This window comes from Carettochelys insculpta, chromosome 20, assembly GCF_033958435.1.
Source record: "Carettochelys insculpta isolate YL-2023 chromosome 20, ASM3395843v1, whole genome shotgun sequence".
NCBI classification, from domain to species: Eukaryota; Metazoa; Chordata; order Testudines; family Carettochelyidae; genus Carettochelys; species Carettochelys insculpta.
In genome coordinates this window covers 1,178,235-1,198,041 of record NC_134156.1, presented here as the reverse complement: position 1 = coordinate 1,198,041, position 19,807 = coordinate 1,178,235, and the positions used below count along the sequence as shown (strand labels likewise).

General features: G+C 48.3%; 1 protein-coding gene across 1 annotated transcript in view; it reads right to left on the bottom strand.

Annotated features, from left to right (window-relative positions):
- DNAH9 (dynein axonemal heavy chain 9) overlaps positions 1-19,807 on the bottom strand; it is a 240,318-nt gene that overhangs the window by 117,249 nt on the left and 103,262 nt on the right. Inside the window, exons 41-45 of the mRNA XM_075014992.1 lie at positions 13,955-14,116; positions 13,183-13,370; positions 9,945-10,111; positions 7,066-7,185; positions 3,342-3,484 (exon numbers count right to left, since the gene is read on the bottom strand). Coding sequence (XP_074871093.1) covers positions 3,342-3,484; positions 7,066-7,185; positions 9,945-10,111; positions 13,183-13,370; positions 13,955-14,116 — 780 coding nt within the window. The remainder of the gene's footprint in view (positions 1-3,341; positions 3,485-7,065; positions 7,186-9,944; positions 10,112-13,182; positions 13,371-13,954; positions 14,117-19,807) is intronic.

Genomic DNA, 19,807 nt, shown 5'->3' with positions numbered 1-19,807 from the left:
TCCCTTGGGACCGTCTTTGTATCACCCCTGATATTGAGTTGGTTTGGTATCACCCATCCACACATTCATGGCCCATCCGTCTCTTTGTTTGCATGTTCCCTCCCACAACAGATGGGCAGATTTCATTTTCCCATTATGGCTAGTTGCCGATAGCGGACCTGAGCATGTTAGGGCTGGAACCATGACAAACGCGGGATGTGAGCTGCGCTGTGATAACCTGTGAGTCGCGTGAGGAGGCCTTTGTATTTGGCTGGCAGTCAATGAGAGGGGCTTTAGTCAGGATTATAACAATGCGCACTTGTATGTTTGTACCTTAAACCTTTCCTATAAGGCACATTTGGTTAAACACACCTCACCGAATCTGCAATGAACCAGGTCTCAATGACTGTTCTTCCCAGGTCCTGCCTCATACCCTGCCTCTGATACAAGGACTTGTATTTCAGGATCTCCTCCATTGCAGAGGGGCTGGCCCTCAGCCCCCTACGAGCCCCTGATAACCCTTCCTCACTCCCACACTAACTGAATCTAGCCCTGTGTATGCAGCTACCATTGACAAGCTGGGAGCTGGTGTCCAATTCTCAAGCACCTCACGGGGTACCTCACTCCAACACAACAATGCAACATGGCCAACAAGCTGCCTTAAGCTGGGACGAGTCAGGATGCTCCCGCTCCTGTCCATGTCTGACTGCCACGGGGGCCCCAGGGCAGGGATAGTGCTGTATGCCAGCCAGACTCTCTTCTCTGTCTCACAAGCTGGTGCTGCTTCCATCCTGAGGCGATAGCATCATTACTCTTTGTTCACAGCGACAGTCTCTGCAGAAGCACCAGATGCCCCGAGCGGCACCTGGGGTTTTATTGTGTCAGACGAGGTGCAAACACCTCACCAGAGGCACACTCCCCAGTCTGGTGCTTTTCCACTCTGTGAGTGGGAGGGAGCCTGAGCAAGTCTACCTGGGAAACCTGGCACTGAGCTGTGTCCTACAGGATATGTGGGGTGACAAGCAACTTTCTGCAGCTGCTTAGCTGCATATGGCCCGGTGCAATCTCTAGGGACTAGGAAGGCCCTACCTTTGCCTAGTCTTCAAACTGTTTTTTATGTATTTGAGCAAGTGTAAGTAACATGTCAGTGAGCTGCCTGAGGTGCCTCTGTGCTGTGCTTGTTCTAAGACCCCCTCAGCTCCCCACGTATCTGCTGCCTGCCCCCTCCAACGCTGATAGCTTCAGCAGAGCTGCAGTTCATAGTCCCATCTCCTCTGGGGATAAAAACAAGCCAAAAACAAAGACATTTCCAGTAGATCCTGCTCACGTGTCTCAGGAACCATGTCTCCTAACTTAATATGGGGTGTGTGACATGTAGAGTGCACAGGGTTAGGGGTGTACAACTGTACACTGGGCAGCAAAATGGCAAATGAAATTTAATGTGGGTAAGTGTAAGGTAATGCATGTTGGAAAAAATAACCCAAATTACACGTACTACATGATGGGGTCAAATTTAGCTATGACAGATCAGGAAAGGGATCTTGGAGTTATAGTGGATAGTTCTCTGAAGACATCCATGCAGTGTGCAGCAGCAGTTAGTAAGGCAAATAGGATGTTAGGAATTATTAAAAAAGGGATCGATAATAAGACAAAAGATATCATACTTCCCCTATATAAAACTATGGTACGCCCACATCTCGAGTACTGCGTGTAGATGTGGTCTCCTCACCTCAAAAAAGATATATTGGCATTAGAAAAGGTTCAGAAAAGGGCGATTAAGATGATTAGGGGCTTGGAAAGGGTCCCATATGGGGAGAGGCTAGAGAGACTGGGACTTTTCAGTTTGGAAAAAAGGCGATTGAGGGGCGATATGATAGAGGTATATAAAATCATGAATGGTGTGGAGAAAGTGAATATAGAAAAATTATTTACCTTTTCCCATAATACAAGAACTAGGGGACACCAAATGAAATTGATGGGTAGTAGGTTCAAAACTAATAAAAGGAAATTTTTCTTCACACAGCGCACAGTCAACCTGTGGAACTCCTTGCCCGAGGAGGCTGTGAAGGCCAGGACTCTATTAGGGTTTAAAAAAGAGCTTGATAAATTTTTGCAGGTTAGGTCCATAAATGGCTATTAGCCAGGGATAAAGTATGGTGCCCTAGCCTTCAGAACAAGGGCAGGAGATGGATGGCAGGAGATAAATCACTTGATCATTGTCTTCTGTTCTCCTTCTCTGGGGCACCTGGCATTGGCCACCGTCGGCAGATGGGATGCTGGGCTCGATGGACCTTTGGTCTGACCCAGTATGGCCATTCTTATGTTCTTATGTTATGAAAGAGCAGCCCCATCCCGACTGGGAAAAAAAACTCACTTCTCTGGACAACAACACCACTGAGCCCTGAGGTTTCCATCTGCAGATGTTAAAGTGATGATGTGCTGGAGTGAAACAAATTATTTAAAAAAAGTAAGAAGCCTTTCTGTTGGGTAGCGATTAGATTTATTGTAGGTCTCTAATGTCCATCTGGCAGGCACAAGGTTAAGGAAGATGCCTGATACTCCGTCAGGAGTCATACTCCTACTCGGTCCTACATTCCAATCAAAAAAGAAACTTAGGGATATTAAAACCCAAAGAATCTCAGAACAGATACCATACTTTCCCTCTATCAGAGTGGGGTCTTCCTGTTTATCAGACCTTCCCAAGTCGAGAAGTAGTGCTATAGGTAGAAGCAACAGTTTAGGGCTGGAATGTTAAATGTCATCCCCTTTCATCTCGGTGCCACAACTCACGCAGATGAAAGATGAGTTTTGACATCTCAGGTTCTCATAGCTGCATAGCATCAAGTTACCAGACTTATATGTCATTAAGATGGACCCTTTGGCCCAGATTTTCTAAGAAGTCTTGAAGGACTTAGCCAAGTGACTACAGGGATATGCTCTACGTAACAATAGGAAGGTCTATGGTAGTTTAGCAGAGGTCTGTGGGGAGATCACCATCCGGGGTGGGGAGAGAGAGATTGTGTTTAATTAAATATGGAGAAATGTGAAACAATGTCTTTAAGGAAATGTTCTCAGTCTCTGTCTTCTTACTTAGTTCAAGATGCTAAAAATATTGGACTGAAATTCCTAATCATCATGTTACTGTATAAAGGTACGGGGAGTAAATGAGTAATTATAAGAGATGATATGTTCCTTAAATTCAAGCATTGTTTGGTGAGTGATGGACAGTTCAAGTATTCATAGACAATTCAATCGCCTAGCCTGACTACTTGTATATCACAGACCACAGAATTTCACTCTGTAGGATTATCCCTGCATTCAGCCAACTGGTAGGGATGTGAATTCTCCAGCGCATATCTTACCTTTAGCTGTCGTCGAACGCGGTCTATGAAGAATTTCCAGCAGGTTTCCCTGGTGTCCACCAGTCCTTGGCTTTTGACTTCATTTCTCACACTGCTGATGATGTTTTCAACTTCATCATCAGGGAAAAGATCAGGGATTTCACCTGGGAAAAGGGGATCACATTTTTACAAACTAACCAGCAAACTGGAATTTTTGCCTTGACAACAAGTTGTGTGTGAGCAGAGCTCTCGTATAGGTATGTCAGTGTGTTCAATAGCTCAGATCCAAGTGAGCTTCCCTCGTCAGATTGGAGATGATACAGAAGGAGGGCACTTCTACCCATGGATGGCTGATCTACTGATAATTAATTAAAACAAAACTTTCCCACGTCCTCAAAGCAAGCAGAAGCAGAAAGTGCATTCTCACCTCGGAATCAGGATATAGAAATTGCATGGCTTTCTAATTTACTCTGCTATTAAGATTTCAGGAAATCTAATCCCTGATGTGCCTTACACAAAAGTGAATCATTTCAGCTTTTCAAAATAATTTGTTACATATGCAAGTTCTGCGGCTCTTTCCCATCTGCAGCTGTCTTCAAATAAATGACAGATCACTGTGGTTAAAAGCTAATGGTACATTCAGTTAATTGCCAGCAATTTATGCATACAAACAAAACTGTAGCGATCCCTTACTGTGCAACTCCCTAATTTATCTCCTTCTGACCCCTGTCCGGACTGAAGCCATCATTATCTGATCAGATTGCTGACAGTCAGCAACTGGGAGGTGGGGAACAGCAGCTGATCAGAAACCAGCAAAAGGTTACTCATGTTTATTGAGAGCTGATGATAAATACAACAAATAAACATACATACATACAACATGCAGCCAACTAAAAGCAATCAGCCAAGTTAACCTGACAGAAAGAAAACAGCCTTTCCCACTGAGCCGCTACAGACATTGCCATGAACAGCCACCAGTTACCGACAGTTATGGACCCTTGGGTGTGATACACCAAGGTATTTCCTTGTATCTAGAATAGGGGAAATACCTAGGTATTTCCTTGTATCTAGAATAGGGGAAATACCTAGGTATTTCCTTGTATCTAGAATAGGGGAAATACCTAGGTATTTCCTTGTACCTAGAATAGGAGATAGCCCCAGCACACCCATTACCTCATGAGGTAACTCTGCAGAAATACAGGCCTTTAAATGCAACCATGACACTACGCCACTGCCACCAAAACAAGATCAATCCCTTCTCCAGTCATGAGCCAGCGGCCATCTGAGACAACACCACATCATCACAGAGCAGAGGAGAGAAAGGGTCAGGTGCACACGGTGAGCTTGGACATACCTGCACTGGCTCTCATTGGACTAATCTGCTAGAAAGAGAACTGAAGCTGCCAGAATGGGCTCACCACTCCAGCAAGAACCTAGACTCCCAGCCAAGGCTGTATGTGGGGCAGCAAGCCCAGCCCTCCACTCAGGCCTCTGCAGCCACACTGCTATTGTTAGCATGGTAGCTTGATCAGCGTTCGTGTCGGTGTGTCCGTCTAAGCTGGGGATGACATTTTCACGCCCTTAAACAGCCTGGCCCTCCTTGGTCAGAGCCACCTCCAGGACCACAGGCTGCTCTCTCATACAGGTATACAGACAGACACACAACACACACACACACACACCCTGCCCTCCTTCTTCTGTGTGCTTCCAGTGTGGGGGACACAGTCTCTGCCCCTCCCTCCCTCCCCACTTCTCCTCCTGTTTTAAGCAAGGAAAGGTGAAGCAGGCCTGGGAAAGCAGAAGGGAAAAGGAGAGAGGGAACAATCCAAGCCTCCACCTGAGACAGGTGGTGACTGGTGCAAGGAGCTCCCTCTGCCCTGCCTGGGGCTGATGTAGGACACCTGGTCTCCTGGGTCCTTTAAACCAAAAAAAAAAAATTCCATGTAAGGAGCCAGAGCACCTCAAGAGCCCGTTATACCCACATCAGAGTCCTCATTGTTCAGCTGGCACTGACTGGCTGTCAGAAGGATCATGTCCTCGTCTCTGAGCAGAGCCACTAAAGCAAATGGGCAGCCTGCTGGTGACTGGGAGGGAGACAGAAAACTGTAAGCAGAGGTGTTGTGGGCCGCCTCCATGCTGACAGGTACCTCTAGTGGTGTCATGTGGGCTGGGGGATGCTCATGTTGTCCCTGCAGGAGGACAGCATGCTGGGCTGCTGGGGGAACTGCACACAGCACAAAATTTACCCACCAAATTAAACCTCTCTTCCTGGTTACAAGTTCACCAGAAACATGGCCCGGCATCCACGTATTCATTTGCCATTCAGACTGCTGAACATGCTATAAACATATTTCAGTCAGCAGGTGCTCACGAACTACTCACTTTAGCTATGAATGCAACACTAACACACTATGCCAGTTCTTCATTATTCATTATTTGCGGTGCATCACTGGTCACCAAAGTACATGGTATTGTTTCTGCACCCTGCTAAGCTAACCAGGAGTGAGGTGAAATGCAAATGCTGAATTTATATGCGAAGATCATGGGCTGCACAGGAAGTGAGATAGTAATGGGAAGACCAGCTGTTCTCCTAGCACACAAAATCCAGCCACATAAGAACTAGTCAGACCAGAGCCTCATCTAGCCCAGTGCCTGTCTGCTGACGGAGGCCAATGCCGGATGCCCCAGAGGGAGTGAACAGAACAGGTAACCATCAAGCAGTCGCTCTCTTGTCATCCATTCTTAGCCTCTGACCTGGCCTGCTGACAGGAGGGGGTAAAGGCAGCAGCTGCCCCCAAGCCTGGCCTTTCAGGGGCCCGGGGCTCCGGCGGCCACCACTACGACTCGGGCAGCTGCAGTGGCTGGAGCTCCAGCCCCTCTGGAACATCGCAGCAGCACTGCTCCAGCTTCCCGCGGTTGTGAGGGAGTCGCGGGGCGGCAACACAGTCCAGGCGGTGTTGAGGACTGACTGCCATTGGCCCCGCCCCTTCCATGGCGTGGAGCTGGGCCCCCCTCCCATCTTGCCCTGGGGCACTGACAGACAGAGGCTAGGGACATCGTTCCAGCCCACCTTCGCTCACCTACGTACTGAGAGACCTGACCTTCATGAATTTATCGAGTTCTCTTCGGAACCCTGAAGAAGTCCTGGTCTCCACAACATCCTCTGGCCAGGAGTTCCATGGGCCTACTGCGCACCACATCAAGAGAAAACTTCCTTTTGTTTTTGTTTGTTTTAAACCTGCTACCCATTACCTGTGCTTAGACAAACGAACAAGAGAGGAACAGCAATCTGACATTCAGACATGTGGGCTTTTAGTCGTGCTGGTTTAGTCGCCCAGCTCTAGCAAATAGCGAAGACAAATTCTCTGAACAGACCCCTGGGGGTTGTCACACCACTAAGCTGCCTCTCATGAGGGTGGCCATTGCCCTTCCTTGAGTGAAACACTTCTGATTCCACACTCTGCTAGCATCTTGCCCCACACAGCAGCGACTTAAGTTATAAGTAGAATTAGAGAGCTATGAAAGTAGGGCCCAAACTAACTGACCAGCCAAAATCTGCTAGCTGGTGGGGTCCTTCTCCACCAAGCACAGCGTTCTTCTCTGGGGTTTAATTTACAAATGTAGATTAATTTGTTTCTCATTTTTAGCAAATGTTACAGTCTCATGAACGGAACAGCTGCAGCCACCCCTGTGTGCACATTTACATGGGAAAAGAGATTGGAAATAAAGTCAGTTGGGTGCATACCTGAAGCTAACAGGTCATTTACCAGCACTAAGAACCTTTCGTCAGCCACCTGAGCATCCGTCATAAGGAATACAGTGCCAACGTTCTTTACCCCAGATTTGATACACTGGTTTGCCAAGTCTGCCTGTGGATTGAAAAGAAAGTGAGAAAGGAGTTTATGTTTATCTACTGCAAAGGCTCAGTCGCAAAGTGTGTTTTCACTGGGGACATTTCAGGAAGGATAGCAACGAAGGGTCCTGTGGCACCTTATAGACTAACAGAAAAGTTTTGAGCATGAGCTTTCGTGAGCACAGACTCACTTCATCAGATCAGTGTGCATCTGATGAAGTGAGTCTGTGCTCACAAAAGCTCATGCTCAAAACTTTTCTGTTAGTCTATAAGGTGCCACAGGACCCTTCGTTGCTGTTACAGATCCAGACTAACACGGCTACCCCTCCGATACTTCAGGAAGGATGTTGCCTATTCAAAATTTGCCAATTAACTGAAAGCAAAACAATTGGAATTAATCAGCATGAAGTTTATTTTTTTTTTTAATCTCTTCTCCACCTTCTTGGCTGAATCTTTCTAAGGGCACTGCTATGGTTCTGTTGTTCGTCTTCTTATTGTGATTACTGGCGAAGTATTGAGAACATGCTCTATAATGTACGAAAGATAGACCCTGAAAAAACAGACCCTGAGACACAAAATACAGTGGCATTTTCTGAATCATTTTGTTCAGAAAACCATCCTGTTTGGAGAGAGACCATTTAATGGCCACTGACAATTACAGAAGATGGAGCATTGTTGCTACATTGGTTGAACAGTAGAATCCCAGATTAGTTTGAAGTGTAGATAATACCAGATTGCAGAGATTTTCTTCCACAGTTATCTGCAGCTGGTGGCCACTGCCACCATATTTTAAGTCTTGTTTTGCACAAGTTATGGACTACAGGAAATCACACGTGTGATGGGACAAGGGGATTTGAGAGATGATCTGAGTGTCTGGATGTGTGATTCCTTCAGTCCCCATTCGGTACTTTTGCCTTTTTATTTCAGCAGTAACTAAATACAAATAAAATAACTCATTTCTCAGTTGAGATCCCCCAGTGTGGCATGTGCAACTGAGCTTAAGAGCCTCAGTTAAGGACTTAAATTCTTTCCAGAGTAGTGAGACCATGTTATGAATGATTTTCTTTTTTACTGCACCAGTTCAACTCCCCCGTCGAGGGCATACTGGGAATATTTTTGGTAAGACTTAGTTAAATGTGCTCTTTTCCTTCCTTCATCCCTTTCCATCTGAAAGTGTACAAGTGCAAATGGATTCTGCCAAGCATTTCTGAGCCCATTCATGAAAAGGTTCAATTACTACGGCAAAATGGACCATTGTGACCTTTTAGTCTGACCTCCTGCACATTGCAGGCCACAGAACCTACAGAACCTCCTCCACTTACTTCTGTGATAGACTCCAACCTTTAGCAGTTGGGGAGGGGGGGCGGTTACTGAAGTCCCCAGACCGTGATTTAAAGACTTCAAGTTATGGAGGGATTCACTCTTTACTCTAGTTCAAACCTGCAAGTGTGCCATGCCCCATATGCAGAGGGAGGTGAAAAATCCCAAGAGTCTCTTCCAATCTGACCCAAGGGAAAATTCCTTTTGAACCCCAAATCTGTCCATAAGTTAGACCCTGAACATAGGGGCAAGACCTACCAGCCAGACACCTGGTAAAAAATTCTCTGCTGTAACTCCGAGCCCTCCCCATCTAGTGTTCTGTCTTCAGCCGCTGGGGATGTTTGCTACTAGCAGTCGCCAGTGGACCGCTTATCATCACAGGCAGTCCAACCATACCTTGTCCGCCATGAGCTTGTCAAACTCAGTCTTCAGGTCGATTAGGTTTTTTGTTTTCATTGCTTCTAGGAAGACTGTTCCAGAACTTTGCTCCTCTCCAGGTTAGAAACCTTTGTTTAATTTCAAGCCTAAAGTTGTTCACAGACAATTTACTTCATTTTGTTCTCATCTTCACATTGGTGCTTAACTTAAACAACTCCTCTTCCTCCCTGATATTCATCCACCTGGTGTATTTATGGGGAGCAGTCATATCTCCCCTCAGTCTGCTCTTGGTCAGGCCGAACAAGCCAAGCTCCTTGAGTCTTCTCCCCCACAGCAGGTTCTTCTTTCTTCCCATTAGTCCTTTTCATCACCTGTTGCTGTCTGAATTCATCTTTCTTAACCACGGGCAACCAGACCTGCGCACAGTGCTCCCGATGGATCTCACCAGTGCCTTGTATGACGGTATGTACACTTCCCCGTCTCTACTGCAAATAACTCACCTGACTCATCCTTGGGCCGGTGTGCCTGGGTGTGAAAGCAGGGAGCTGTTGCCATTATATTTGTCTTTTCACAAAATCTACATCATTTCCCAGCTGCTAAACCAATTATAAATCATTCCACTTACATGAAACAAAACTCTCTCACCGCTTCCAAGGCACTGTTTGACAGGCAATGTCCTGTAAGGATCCAGGTGCTGTTTCCAGCTTTTTGAGCTTCCAGAGGGCTGGGGGGATGGACTTGACATGACTTAATAGCCCTCACCTCTGGCTACACCATCCAAAGTACATTACTCCTGTGCTGAGTAATTATTCTTTTTATTGTTTTAAAGATAGTAATGGTTTATTGTATTAATCAGTTTTCACCATAAACTCTCTAAAGCCCTTTTCCAGGTACAAAGCAGGGAACAACTACGAACAGATGAATTTTGGAGAGAATGACTGTTCTTTGCAATCTGCTTGGACTCGTTTTTTATTTACCCTGGTGGTTTGTTTCTTTTAACGCAGAGAAGACAGCGCTCTGTGGGGAAGAAATACAAGTTTCCGTTTCCTCTCCTTTCCCACCTTCAGTGCCACCTACCTTCAGATCAGCAATTCCATAGCTTTTCCTCAGAGTGATCTGGAAAACCTCCAGTGAGCTAATGAAAGCTGCAAGTCTTGTCAGGCTCTGCTTGCCGCTTCCGCCTACACCAACCAATAGGGCGTTTCCTCTGGGGGATTCTAAAATACGATTGATGCGGCAACTAAATTGAAGCACACAGAATCTCTGGTCAAGAGAACGTGCATTTCAGTAAGTGTTTTACTGAGTAATCAATTAGATTGATAACAGGATGCAGAATCACAGCAGCAGCAGCAGTCTAAGCAGCATGTTTGCAATCAATACTCTTTGGAGAGAGATCTGTAGTAAACAATGCAAACAATCTGCTCCCATTCTCCCATCTCAGTTACTTCAGGGTTCATACACTGAATTATTATGTTGAGGAACATCTTACCGTGCTAAAGTACTGTCCAGAGCTTTGCTATTATAAAGCAAAACCAGGCTGTGGACTAAGAGCAGGTCTCGCTCCCAGAATCTGGTAGCAGCAGGGCCGATGTCGCAGAAGCACACGTTCCTACAGCGTATCAGTTGGGTTGCCTGAAACCTCCCAGATTGGCTGAGCATCTCCCACCACTGGGCTCAATCTCCCAGATGCTACTGAAGCCAATCTGGAAGGCTTTCGGCCTCTAAAAGCCTGGCTGTGCAAGATCCCTACCTGCCCTAGCTCCATGTACCTCCTGGAAGTCACCAGCCTGTCCAGCTAGGCACAAAGGTGGCCGAGGGTCTCTGAGTCACACCTCTGCCCCCACCTCGGCTCCCATTGGCTGAAAATCTCAGCCAATGGGAGCTCTGGGGGTGGGCAGGGTGTAGACCCACCTGGCTGCATCACTGTCTAGGGATGCAGGGACATACTGCCAGTTCCAGGAGTTGCCTACAGTAAGCGCTTTCCAGGCCCCACACCCCAAACTCGCTCCTGCACCGCCACACTCCAAACCCCTCAGCCCCACCTCCCATCCCACAGCCCAACACCAACCCCAACCCCAGCCCAGTGAGACTGGGGGAGTGAGCAGGGAGTGGGGCCTCAGAGGGGGCAAGGACGCACTGTAAGGGCAGGGCAGCAATGTGGCCTTAGGGAAGGTGTAGGGCAGAGAGCAGGGCAAAGATGGCTCCTTTCAGAAGGGCGATACCAGAGCATCCAGCTACCATCGTATCCCCCCATAGTCAACAGAAACATGCTGGCCCAGCCTAAAGATAAGGTCAGGAGCACATCATGATGGGTAGAGATGTTTGGATCAAACCAACAGGTACAAGTCGAAGGGTGCACCCAGAGACATCAGGTCAACAAACAGTACAGAACCTGTTTCTAACAGTGCATAAAGAGGTGTCTCAGAAGGAGTGTCTTTGGCAGCTCTAGGAGGGAATGAAAAGTCTGTCTATTTGCTGAGCTGCTTCCATGCTAAGGGCATACGTGTGTCAGTAGTCCTCTCCTACTGAGCCTGCCGGACACTAGGAGTGTGCCTTGTTGACAATAAGCCCATCTTGGTGCCTTCATTCCTTAACAGATCTTCTGGTCATTGGGCAGCGCACTTGAGGTCTGCCAGGCCAGCTGTCTGCACGGAGCTGGGATGGCACACAGGGGAACACACACACACACACAGGCAAGCACCTCGCAACACTATCTGTTAGCTGTATTTAACTCCTGAAGCTTAGGAATGAAATCTTGGGACAGAACTACCAGCCCATATCTGTGGTGCTGTCAGATGGACCATCTGCCAGGGTGAAGGAGGAGAGCAAGGAGGAATGTGAAAACAAGCTTTAAAAAGCAGAGCTTTTCCTCACAGTCTTTTACAATACTTAAGAGGTAGACTGTGGTCAGATTTGGTCCAGCACTTCATTTCAGGTACATGAGGAGCACAAGACAGAAAGTGACAGAAAACATTTACTTCACAAATCTGAAAAAATTTAACACCCAAACCATGTGTGTGCGCGCATGTGTGAGTGCCTTATTCATGGAATACAAAATCAAGTACCATGTGACGATCCAACAACCTTTGTTGAAGACAAACTGCCATTTAATAACTATATAGAATAAAACCCCAAAAAAGCAGTCCTGCAGCCCTTTAAAGACTTAACAAAATGATTTATTAGGTGATGAGCTTTCATGGGACAGACCCACTTCTTCCACTTGACAGAGACTGCAAAGAATAAAAACATCATAGCATGAAGCAATATCAGAGCCCTATGGTGAAGGAAATAAAAGGGTGGTGACTGCCCAGGGTTCAAAGGAGAAGCTCAGCAGATCAAAGGATTGTATTTGTTGTTTGTTTCTATGACTGTAATTGGACTGGTTCTCGGGTACTTAAGGAAGAGCGAGACCACCCTTTCCTAAGGGAAAAACATTGTTTCTGTATAGCTAATGGGGGGCGAGGACCAAAATAGCCTTAAAATCTGACTGTAGGCACCTAAATTCTGTTGACTTGCAGTAAGACAATCTGTTAAGGGCCACGTTTTCTAAGATATGCAGCTGCAGGCATGGACGCAGTGAGACCCTCAAAGGGGCTTCAGCTATTTAAATGTAACTCAACCCCAGGGAGCTAGGCACCTGTCTGCTGCAAACTTCTCAACAATCTGCCCAGGCACCATTCTGCATGTTTGGGTACCTAACACCTTTGAAAATCTGGCCCTTGCTCCCCTGCAAGTGTGATGTAGGCTCCTAAGTTACTTACCAGCTTTCCAAAATGTTACCACCCCCTAACCCTAGAAATGTTCTGTTGTGCACACTGACATAATCACACTTGCATTTAAAACATACGTTAGGGCACCTGTGCACTGACGCATGGGCTGGCATGCAAATTGGTGAACCCTGCTTAGGCAGACTCATTTGCACACTGACACCGCTGTGTAGTTCCTCTTTGTATTAGCACAGTGCCCCTTCTCTGACGGTCTCAAAGTATATGCCAAACCTCAAGGAGAAAAGGCTTCCAATACCCCGGGAGACAGGAAATACCTGGTGCACAGATGGGAAGCTAAAGAGAGTGAGGTTATTGTTCAGTTTTTCCAAGTGGCCACTAACTGAAAGAGCCTCTAGTTTGCACATCCACTTGGAGAATCCCAGTTTGACTATTCAGACGTGCTGCACTGCTACACTTCCTCTGACATCAGCTGGGCTTATCGCTGCCCATCCATTCCGAAAACATTAACACGTTACACAGACCATCTCCAGAGACATGTGGGCTGGTGACTCTATGAGGGTTTGAAGACGGAAAATCTACTTACACATGGCACATAGCATCTTCAAAGAGCACGAGACTCATGGCAGCATTGACCTCATTGTAGTTCTCCAAGGCTTCCACGAGGATGTGATTCAATGACTCCCAGCTGCGTACAGGCATGTACTTGGGTTCCCCAATGCCTCGGGCAAAATGGCAGAACATGTTCATCTTCGTGGTCTCCTCCAGAGTCTCCTCAATTTCCTGCCAATGAAATGCAATAAAGGCAGCACAGATTCTCCTGTTTCAATTAACTGAACCCTGCAGCCCTGTGAGGCAGGGACCCACTATCTACCCATTTCACAGACTTGGGCCTGGGCTACACCAGGAAATTAGGTCAATGTAAGTACCTTGCTCAGCGGTTTAAAAACTCCACACTCCAGAATGACACAGTTCAGCTGAGCTAAGTGCCAGAGCAGACAGCACTGGGTGGTTGGAGAATTTTCCTATCAACTGTGCACCTGCCTCTCCAGGTGGTGGTGCTCCGCTCTCATGAGAGTTTGGAGTGTCTTCATTGCAGCACTGCAGGACACAGCTGGGTGCTTCAAGCTCTGGGAAACTGAGGCCCAGAGAAAGGTGCAAATGACTACAGCCAGCCATGGGCGGAGCTGAGCAGAGGCGTAGGCAGCCTGCATGCGTCTGTCTCCACACGAGAGGGCTTATGCAGATTTCAGGCCTGGTTACTTTTCCCGACTCCACCTGTGCCTCTGGTGCAGCTTGCCGTCAGAGAGGTTCTCTCCGAGCGTGTTAACCTGAGAGACCTCAACTGCAATACTTACATCATAAACCTTCTTCACCACCTCCATCTGCATTTTATCAAATGTGCTGACATCTCTCTCCTCCACCATCTTATCGCGGTACACACGGTTTGCCTCGTGCAGGTAGAGCTTCACCAAGTCTTGGGGGGACTTCAGACACTCCGGGCTCGAAAACAGAATGCCCTGTAGTGAACAGACGTGCAAACGTATTAGCCACGCCCAGCACTCCCAGCTCCCCCCGCATCGGCACGAGTATACCAGGCACGTGGGTGATGAGCGTTGCACGCAGGAGGACTGCTGAGTAGCTCCCCACCCAATCTGCCCCTGGAGGATGCAGACAGCGTTTCCCAGGGCTTTCCAGCATGCCTGCAACAAAGCGCTTTGTGCTGCCTTTGGTCTGCTCTCTGCATGAAGGACTCCAAACATCAGCACAAGGAATAACCAGAAAGCAGCAAAGAAGGTCACAGCCAAGGAAGAAATGACCTATGTACTTCAGCCCCGTCCTGCAGTATGGGCAGGCACTGTTCATGACACCATGGAGGACAAGGACACCAGCCCTCTGGCCAGCATACTAATTACCCCTAACTTCTACAAAGAGCTGCTTACCAGCAGATCTCAAAGCACTGTGCAAAAGAACTTCAGACCATCATCTCCTTTCCACAGCTGGGGAAGCTAAAGCAGAGGAAGATAAAGTGATTCCCCCAAGGCCACACAACAGCTCAGTGTCGAAGCCAGGAAGAGAAGCTCGGCCACCCGAGTCCCATACTGCCCCTCTTATCCTGCCCCAGGAAGATCACCCTAGTCTATGGGCTCCCCGCCTCCTTTCCTCAGCTGCCAGGACAGTGAGGGTGGCTGGTAGGAAGGGGATACAGAGAGTTTCCTACCAAGAGAAGATTAGAAGGCGCAGTGGGCCAGGCCCACCCCCCCAAGCAGATACACCCTGGCTACTGGGCACTGCTGCTCGTGAGGGGAGAGGCAGGGGGGCAGCCGCTCCATGTGTACAAAGGAATCCCCTGCTGCTGTTGCTGCCTCTCTGTAAGGAAAAGGTGAAGGGCTGCCATCACCGAATTAAGTGAGCAGCAGAGACATGAGGGCCCTTGAGTGCCTAAGCCAGGCCCCGCTAAAGTCTTGGCCCAGTGCACTGTGGCTGAGGCTCACAAGACCTCTCCAGGCTGCTCCTCAGCCCAGCATCAGGACCCTTGCCTCCACATACCTCCTGAGTGGCCCCTTGTGCTGCGCACCCAGAGGGAAAAGCAGTGTGGAAATCTCAAGTGAGCAGACTTAAAAACATGAAATAAGTGACTTTAATTAGGCATGTGCTATCTAGAGGATGTATTCGCTGCTGTCAGCGTATAGCAGTGTCTTCACAATGCACCCTATTAAAATGCACAAACGAAAGATATTTCAAAGAGATGTCGCCTGTAACTAAGCCTATTAACAATACATAAGGTTTTTAATGACATGAATTAAATATAAAGCTTGATTCCTTGCATCTAATTATTTATACATAAAATATAAAATGCACTAAAGTGCAATCTAAAGCACTCTAAGCCATCAGGCTTGTCCACAGCTTGGTTCCATTTTTACACAGGAGGATTGGCAAACTGGTGTATTTTTTTCTCAGGCTGAAACTTGTGTTTTGAAAATAACCAACTCCTCAGAGTTCAGAAGGCTTCTGTCCAGCCAGTCAGCTAGCTCTCTTGGCCTCTTTGCAACCATCACATCTGGTAATAAACCACATTCTGTTACGGAGGAGCATGACTGAAAAAAGTGCATGGCGTGCTGGCAGGCTTTGTGGACGCGGGATTTCCCGGCGGGGGGTGGGGGGCAGTAGATGGTGCACGCATTCTTATTGTAGCACCAGCCCACCTTGCCATCAAGCACACCAACAGGCAGGGATACTTCTGGCTGGAGCTGCAGGCACTTATGGAGCCCCCTGGGTGTCCCACAGATATCAGTGGGGGGGTGGTCTGGAAAGGTACAGGCACAAATCTTCAGAGACACTGGCTTGCACAGAAAGCTGCAGATGGGTAGTTTCTTTCCAGACCACAAGATTAGAGTGGGGCATGTGAAAATCCCATATGACCCTGGGAGACTCGGCTTATCCCTCGTAGCCCTGGCTCATGAAGCTGTATAGGTAGCACACTGACAGCAGTAAGAAGTGATTTAACCAGACACTGAACACACGGTAGTCAAATGCGCCTTTGAGAGGTTGAAGGCAAGAAGGTGGTGTCTTTAGGGCAGGCTAGCCCTCACTGGGGACAGTATTCCCATGGTTACCACCACATGTTGCACTTTGCATAATTTATTCAAATCTATGAGAGAAAAGTTTGCTTATATCCCTGGAGGTTGTTTGGGAATCCTCCATGAGAGGAGCCTTTCCAAGGAAGGCTGCCTTATTCTGTCCTCCACTGTAGGACACTTACCACTCCAAGCCAGCTGTAAGTGATCTGGCTTACCACATCACCAACGGTAATTTTCTGGTCTGGGTAGAAAGCTCCCTCTTGCAGCTTTCTGAAGAAACCAGAGCCCTAAAGATGCGCGCAACAGGCACCTTTTCTGACCATCCCACACTGATGTTGGTGAAACAGCCCTTGTGATCTACCCATGCTCACAACAACATTGAGAAGTGCCCCTTGGGATTTATGTACTTTTTGGCAAGGTAGTCTGCTGCCAAGATAGGAATAGGTGTTCTATTGCCCCACCAGTTAGAGAACCCCATCACAACAAAGTCATCCACTAGGTATTGCATGTTTCCCAGAGTCACTATGCTTCCTAGCAGAAGTGTATTGATTACCCTGGCTACTTGGATCACAGCAGCCTGCACTGTAGACTAAATCAATTCCCAACTGACTGGTGACAGTCTGGTCTTGTGAGCTTCCACAAGGCTCTCACCACTTGCTTCTCAACTCTCAGAGCCAGTTTCATTTTGGTCCTGCTGCACTTCAGGGATCGGGGAAGCACTTCTCAGGCTTGACTGCCACCTGCCAGCACACACCAATTGCTCCACTCAAAGGGTTCCTTCACATCTGTATGCCTGGCCTCCTCGCATTCTTCCTTGTGCAGGCGGCTCCTGGCGAGCTCTGGACAAACTGCAGGATAACACGCGAGGCATTCGCAATGCTTGCCACAGCAGTGTGCAGCTAAGCGGGGTCCATGCTCGCTCTACTGGTGTCTGTCTGGGTAACTGGGGTGGGTGGTGGGTGGGAAGGGCATGAAATGATTGCTTACCATTGTTTTCAAGGAGGAAGGAGGGAAGCGAATCATGGGGGACTGACGACATGTAGCCAAAAGCTTCTGAGACAATGTTTTTGTCCCATCAGGCACTGGGAGCCAAATCCGATATTTACATGGGTGGGCCAGAACTGTGGGATGGCTACCCAGAGTGCATTGCTGTAAGATTGGATGGTTGCCATGGCAGTAGAGACGTAGTCCATTGACTGAATGTGCTTAGTGAGGATCCTCACCTTCACCTTACAAAATCTGATGATAAATGTTGACCTCAATAAACCTGACCTAATTTTGTTGTGTAGACATACTCTTATGAACGCCCTTTGACACTAGTAGGTGAATGATTCATAGACGGAAGTGTGATCTAAATTAACAAAGTCCCATTTGTTAGAACATAATATGCCACTGACAGTTTTTTTTAAAATTGCAGATGCAGAGAAGGAAGATTTCCAGAGTTGGGTGTTATTTTTTAAAACCTAAAACTAATGGCTCCCTCAGAGCCCAGTGGAAGCTGGATGAGGCAGAGAAGTTGCCTTGTTCATTCTGAAAGTCCCACTCATCCTTTCTCAGAGCTCTGCTGCTCCTCAGAGGTGAGAATAGATACACAGGGGTGAAATCCTACTTCTCGATGTTAGTATCCCACTGTGACAGGGTGTTCAGCCCACATCTACCTCAAAAGTAATAATGAGGCTGGAAGGAGGACACTTAACTGGAGAGGCCCCACCTGATTGGAATGAGGCTGGATAAGTAACCCAGTTGGGAAGAGAGCCCAGCTGAGAAGGAAGAGGCAGGGCTATAATAAAGCCAGAAGGAGCCTGCAGCACACTCTAGTTTTAGAGGCAGCAAGGAGGAAATCAGTGAGAGTAGAAGCCTTGGGAGCTGTGTCCTGAGAGAAGGGCACTAAAGAGGGAGAGGCAAATTAGGAACGGCCCAAGGAAACCTTAGAAAGATTTGTGGGAACAGAGCAGATCATCGTTGCTGACTGTAGGGTCGCCAGCTGGAACTGGATTAGAGAGCAGGTCCAGGTTCTCCAACCAGCCCCGGGGGAGGTGGCACAGAGGGGGAAGTGGAGCAGAGGACTGCCCAGGATAGTCATCCAGTGGGACTTTGTAACCCTGGAAGGAGAGGGCTGCATGACCTGCGCAGAGGCCAAGTCACGATGGAAAAGCACCCGGAATGGCAGAGTGAGAGAGAATAGGGGCAGGGCATGCGAAAGAGCTGCACTGGGGGCGTGGATCTGGAAAGTGCGGATCCCCAGAGCAGCCAGGAGGAGGAGCCCTAGTGGTGACTACACTCCAGGACATCTGCTACCTTCACCAGGGTCAGGATTTCGCACCGGTGCAGAGAGAGATGGGTGGGTAAGCAAGGGGGCTGCCTAGCAATGGAATCCCAACAAATCGTGTTCACCCTGGGGCAGGAGCATGCTTCAAAACTGTGCAGGGAGCTGGGGCACTCTAAGGGTGAAAGCACATGAACTGCAGCTGACGCTGGCCTCCGCCATGAGTTGCTGTCACAAAGGTCTCTATGAAGGCAAACAAGCAGCAAAAGGATGGGTGGAGCTGCCAATAAGGCTCACTGCTCTGTCTCACGCGCCACTTGCTTAACAGACCTTGGCAAAGCCTGTGTGTGTCGCATCCAAGCCCTTCTCTGATGGAGCCTCTTCCCTCTGGGCACTGTCGTCAGCCTTACAAACCATATAACCCGATTACGGCCGCACGAGGAGATCATCACTGCAACAGTGCACTCCAGTCCCTGCACGTCCACCGCCGCTTACACCTGCCTCTGTGAGGCCTCAGCACCAGAGCCCCACACTCGCAAGCTGTTTTGCTACCACGCCACTCATTTATACTTGGGCTGGAAGCAGATGTCTTCATGGCCTGTGGCACCATGCAGCAGGATGACAAACCTCACCCCACGTCAGCACATCACACTAGCTCCCCATGCCAGGATGAATGAAGGCAGGAACCCCCGAGGGGATCTACAGTACAGCAACCTTGACTTCACTACTGGGTCCAGACCTTTGAAATTGTCTGAGATGGAAGAACAGACCAGGTAAGGCTGATACAAAGCGTTTCAGACAGGCTGCTATATGTACTGAGCCTCTGCCCAGCCACATTGTAACCCAGTGGCCAGGGTGGACAAAGACTCAGCCCCCAGGCAAAGAGGCCTATGGGGAAAATCATTGCACTTTTCTTGGTTTGGGGCAGTGGTTCTCAGCCTGTGGGCTGCTTACGGCCCCGTCAGCATGCCGCTGCGGCCCATGTGACATCCTCAGGGCCAAACGGGTAGTAGATATATATTGTGTGGGTGCAGCCCACATAGCACAGAGAACTCCATGTGCAGCTCGCAATGGTAAACAGGCTGGGAGCCACTGGTTTATGTTTACAAGTTTACCCATGCTGGATTTGCTGGGAGCCATGCTGGGAGGAATGACAAATCTCAGTATTGTCTAGGACCCAGCGTGCACCCTCAGAATTACTCTCTGGTTGGCCCAGAGTAACACATGGCTCTGTGTTACACCTCTAAAGCAGCAACCTGTCCATACCCAGGAGCTTCTCTGAGCAAACATGCATTCAGTGCTTCCTGGCTGCAAGGGGCTTGTGTAGTGGGGACACACAAGGAAGTTCCATCTTCCTTCTGCCA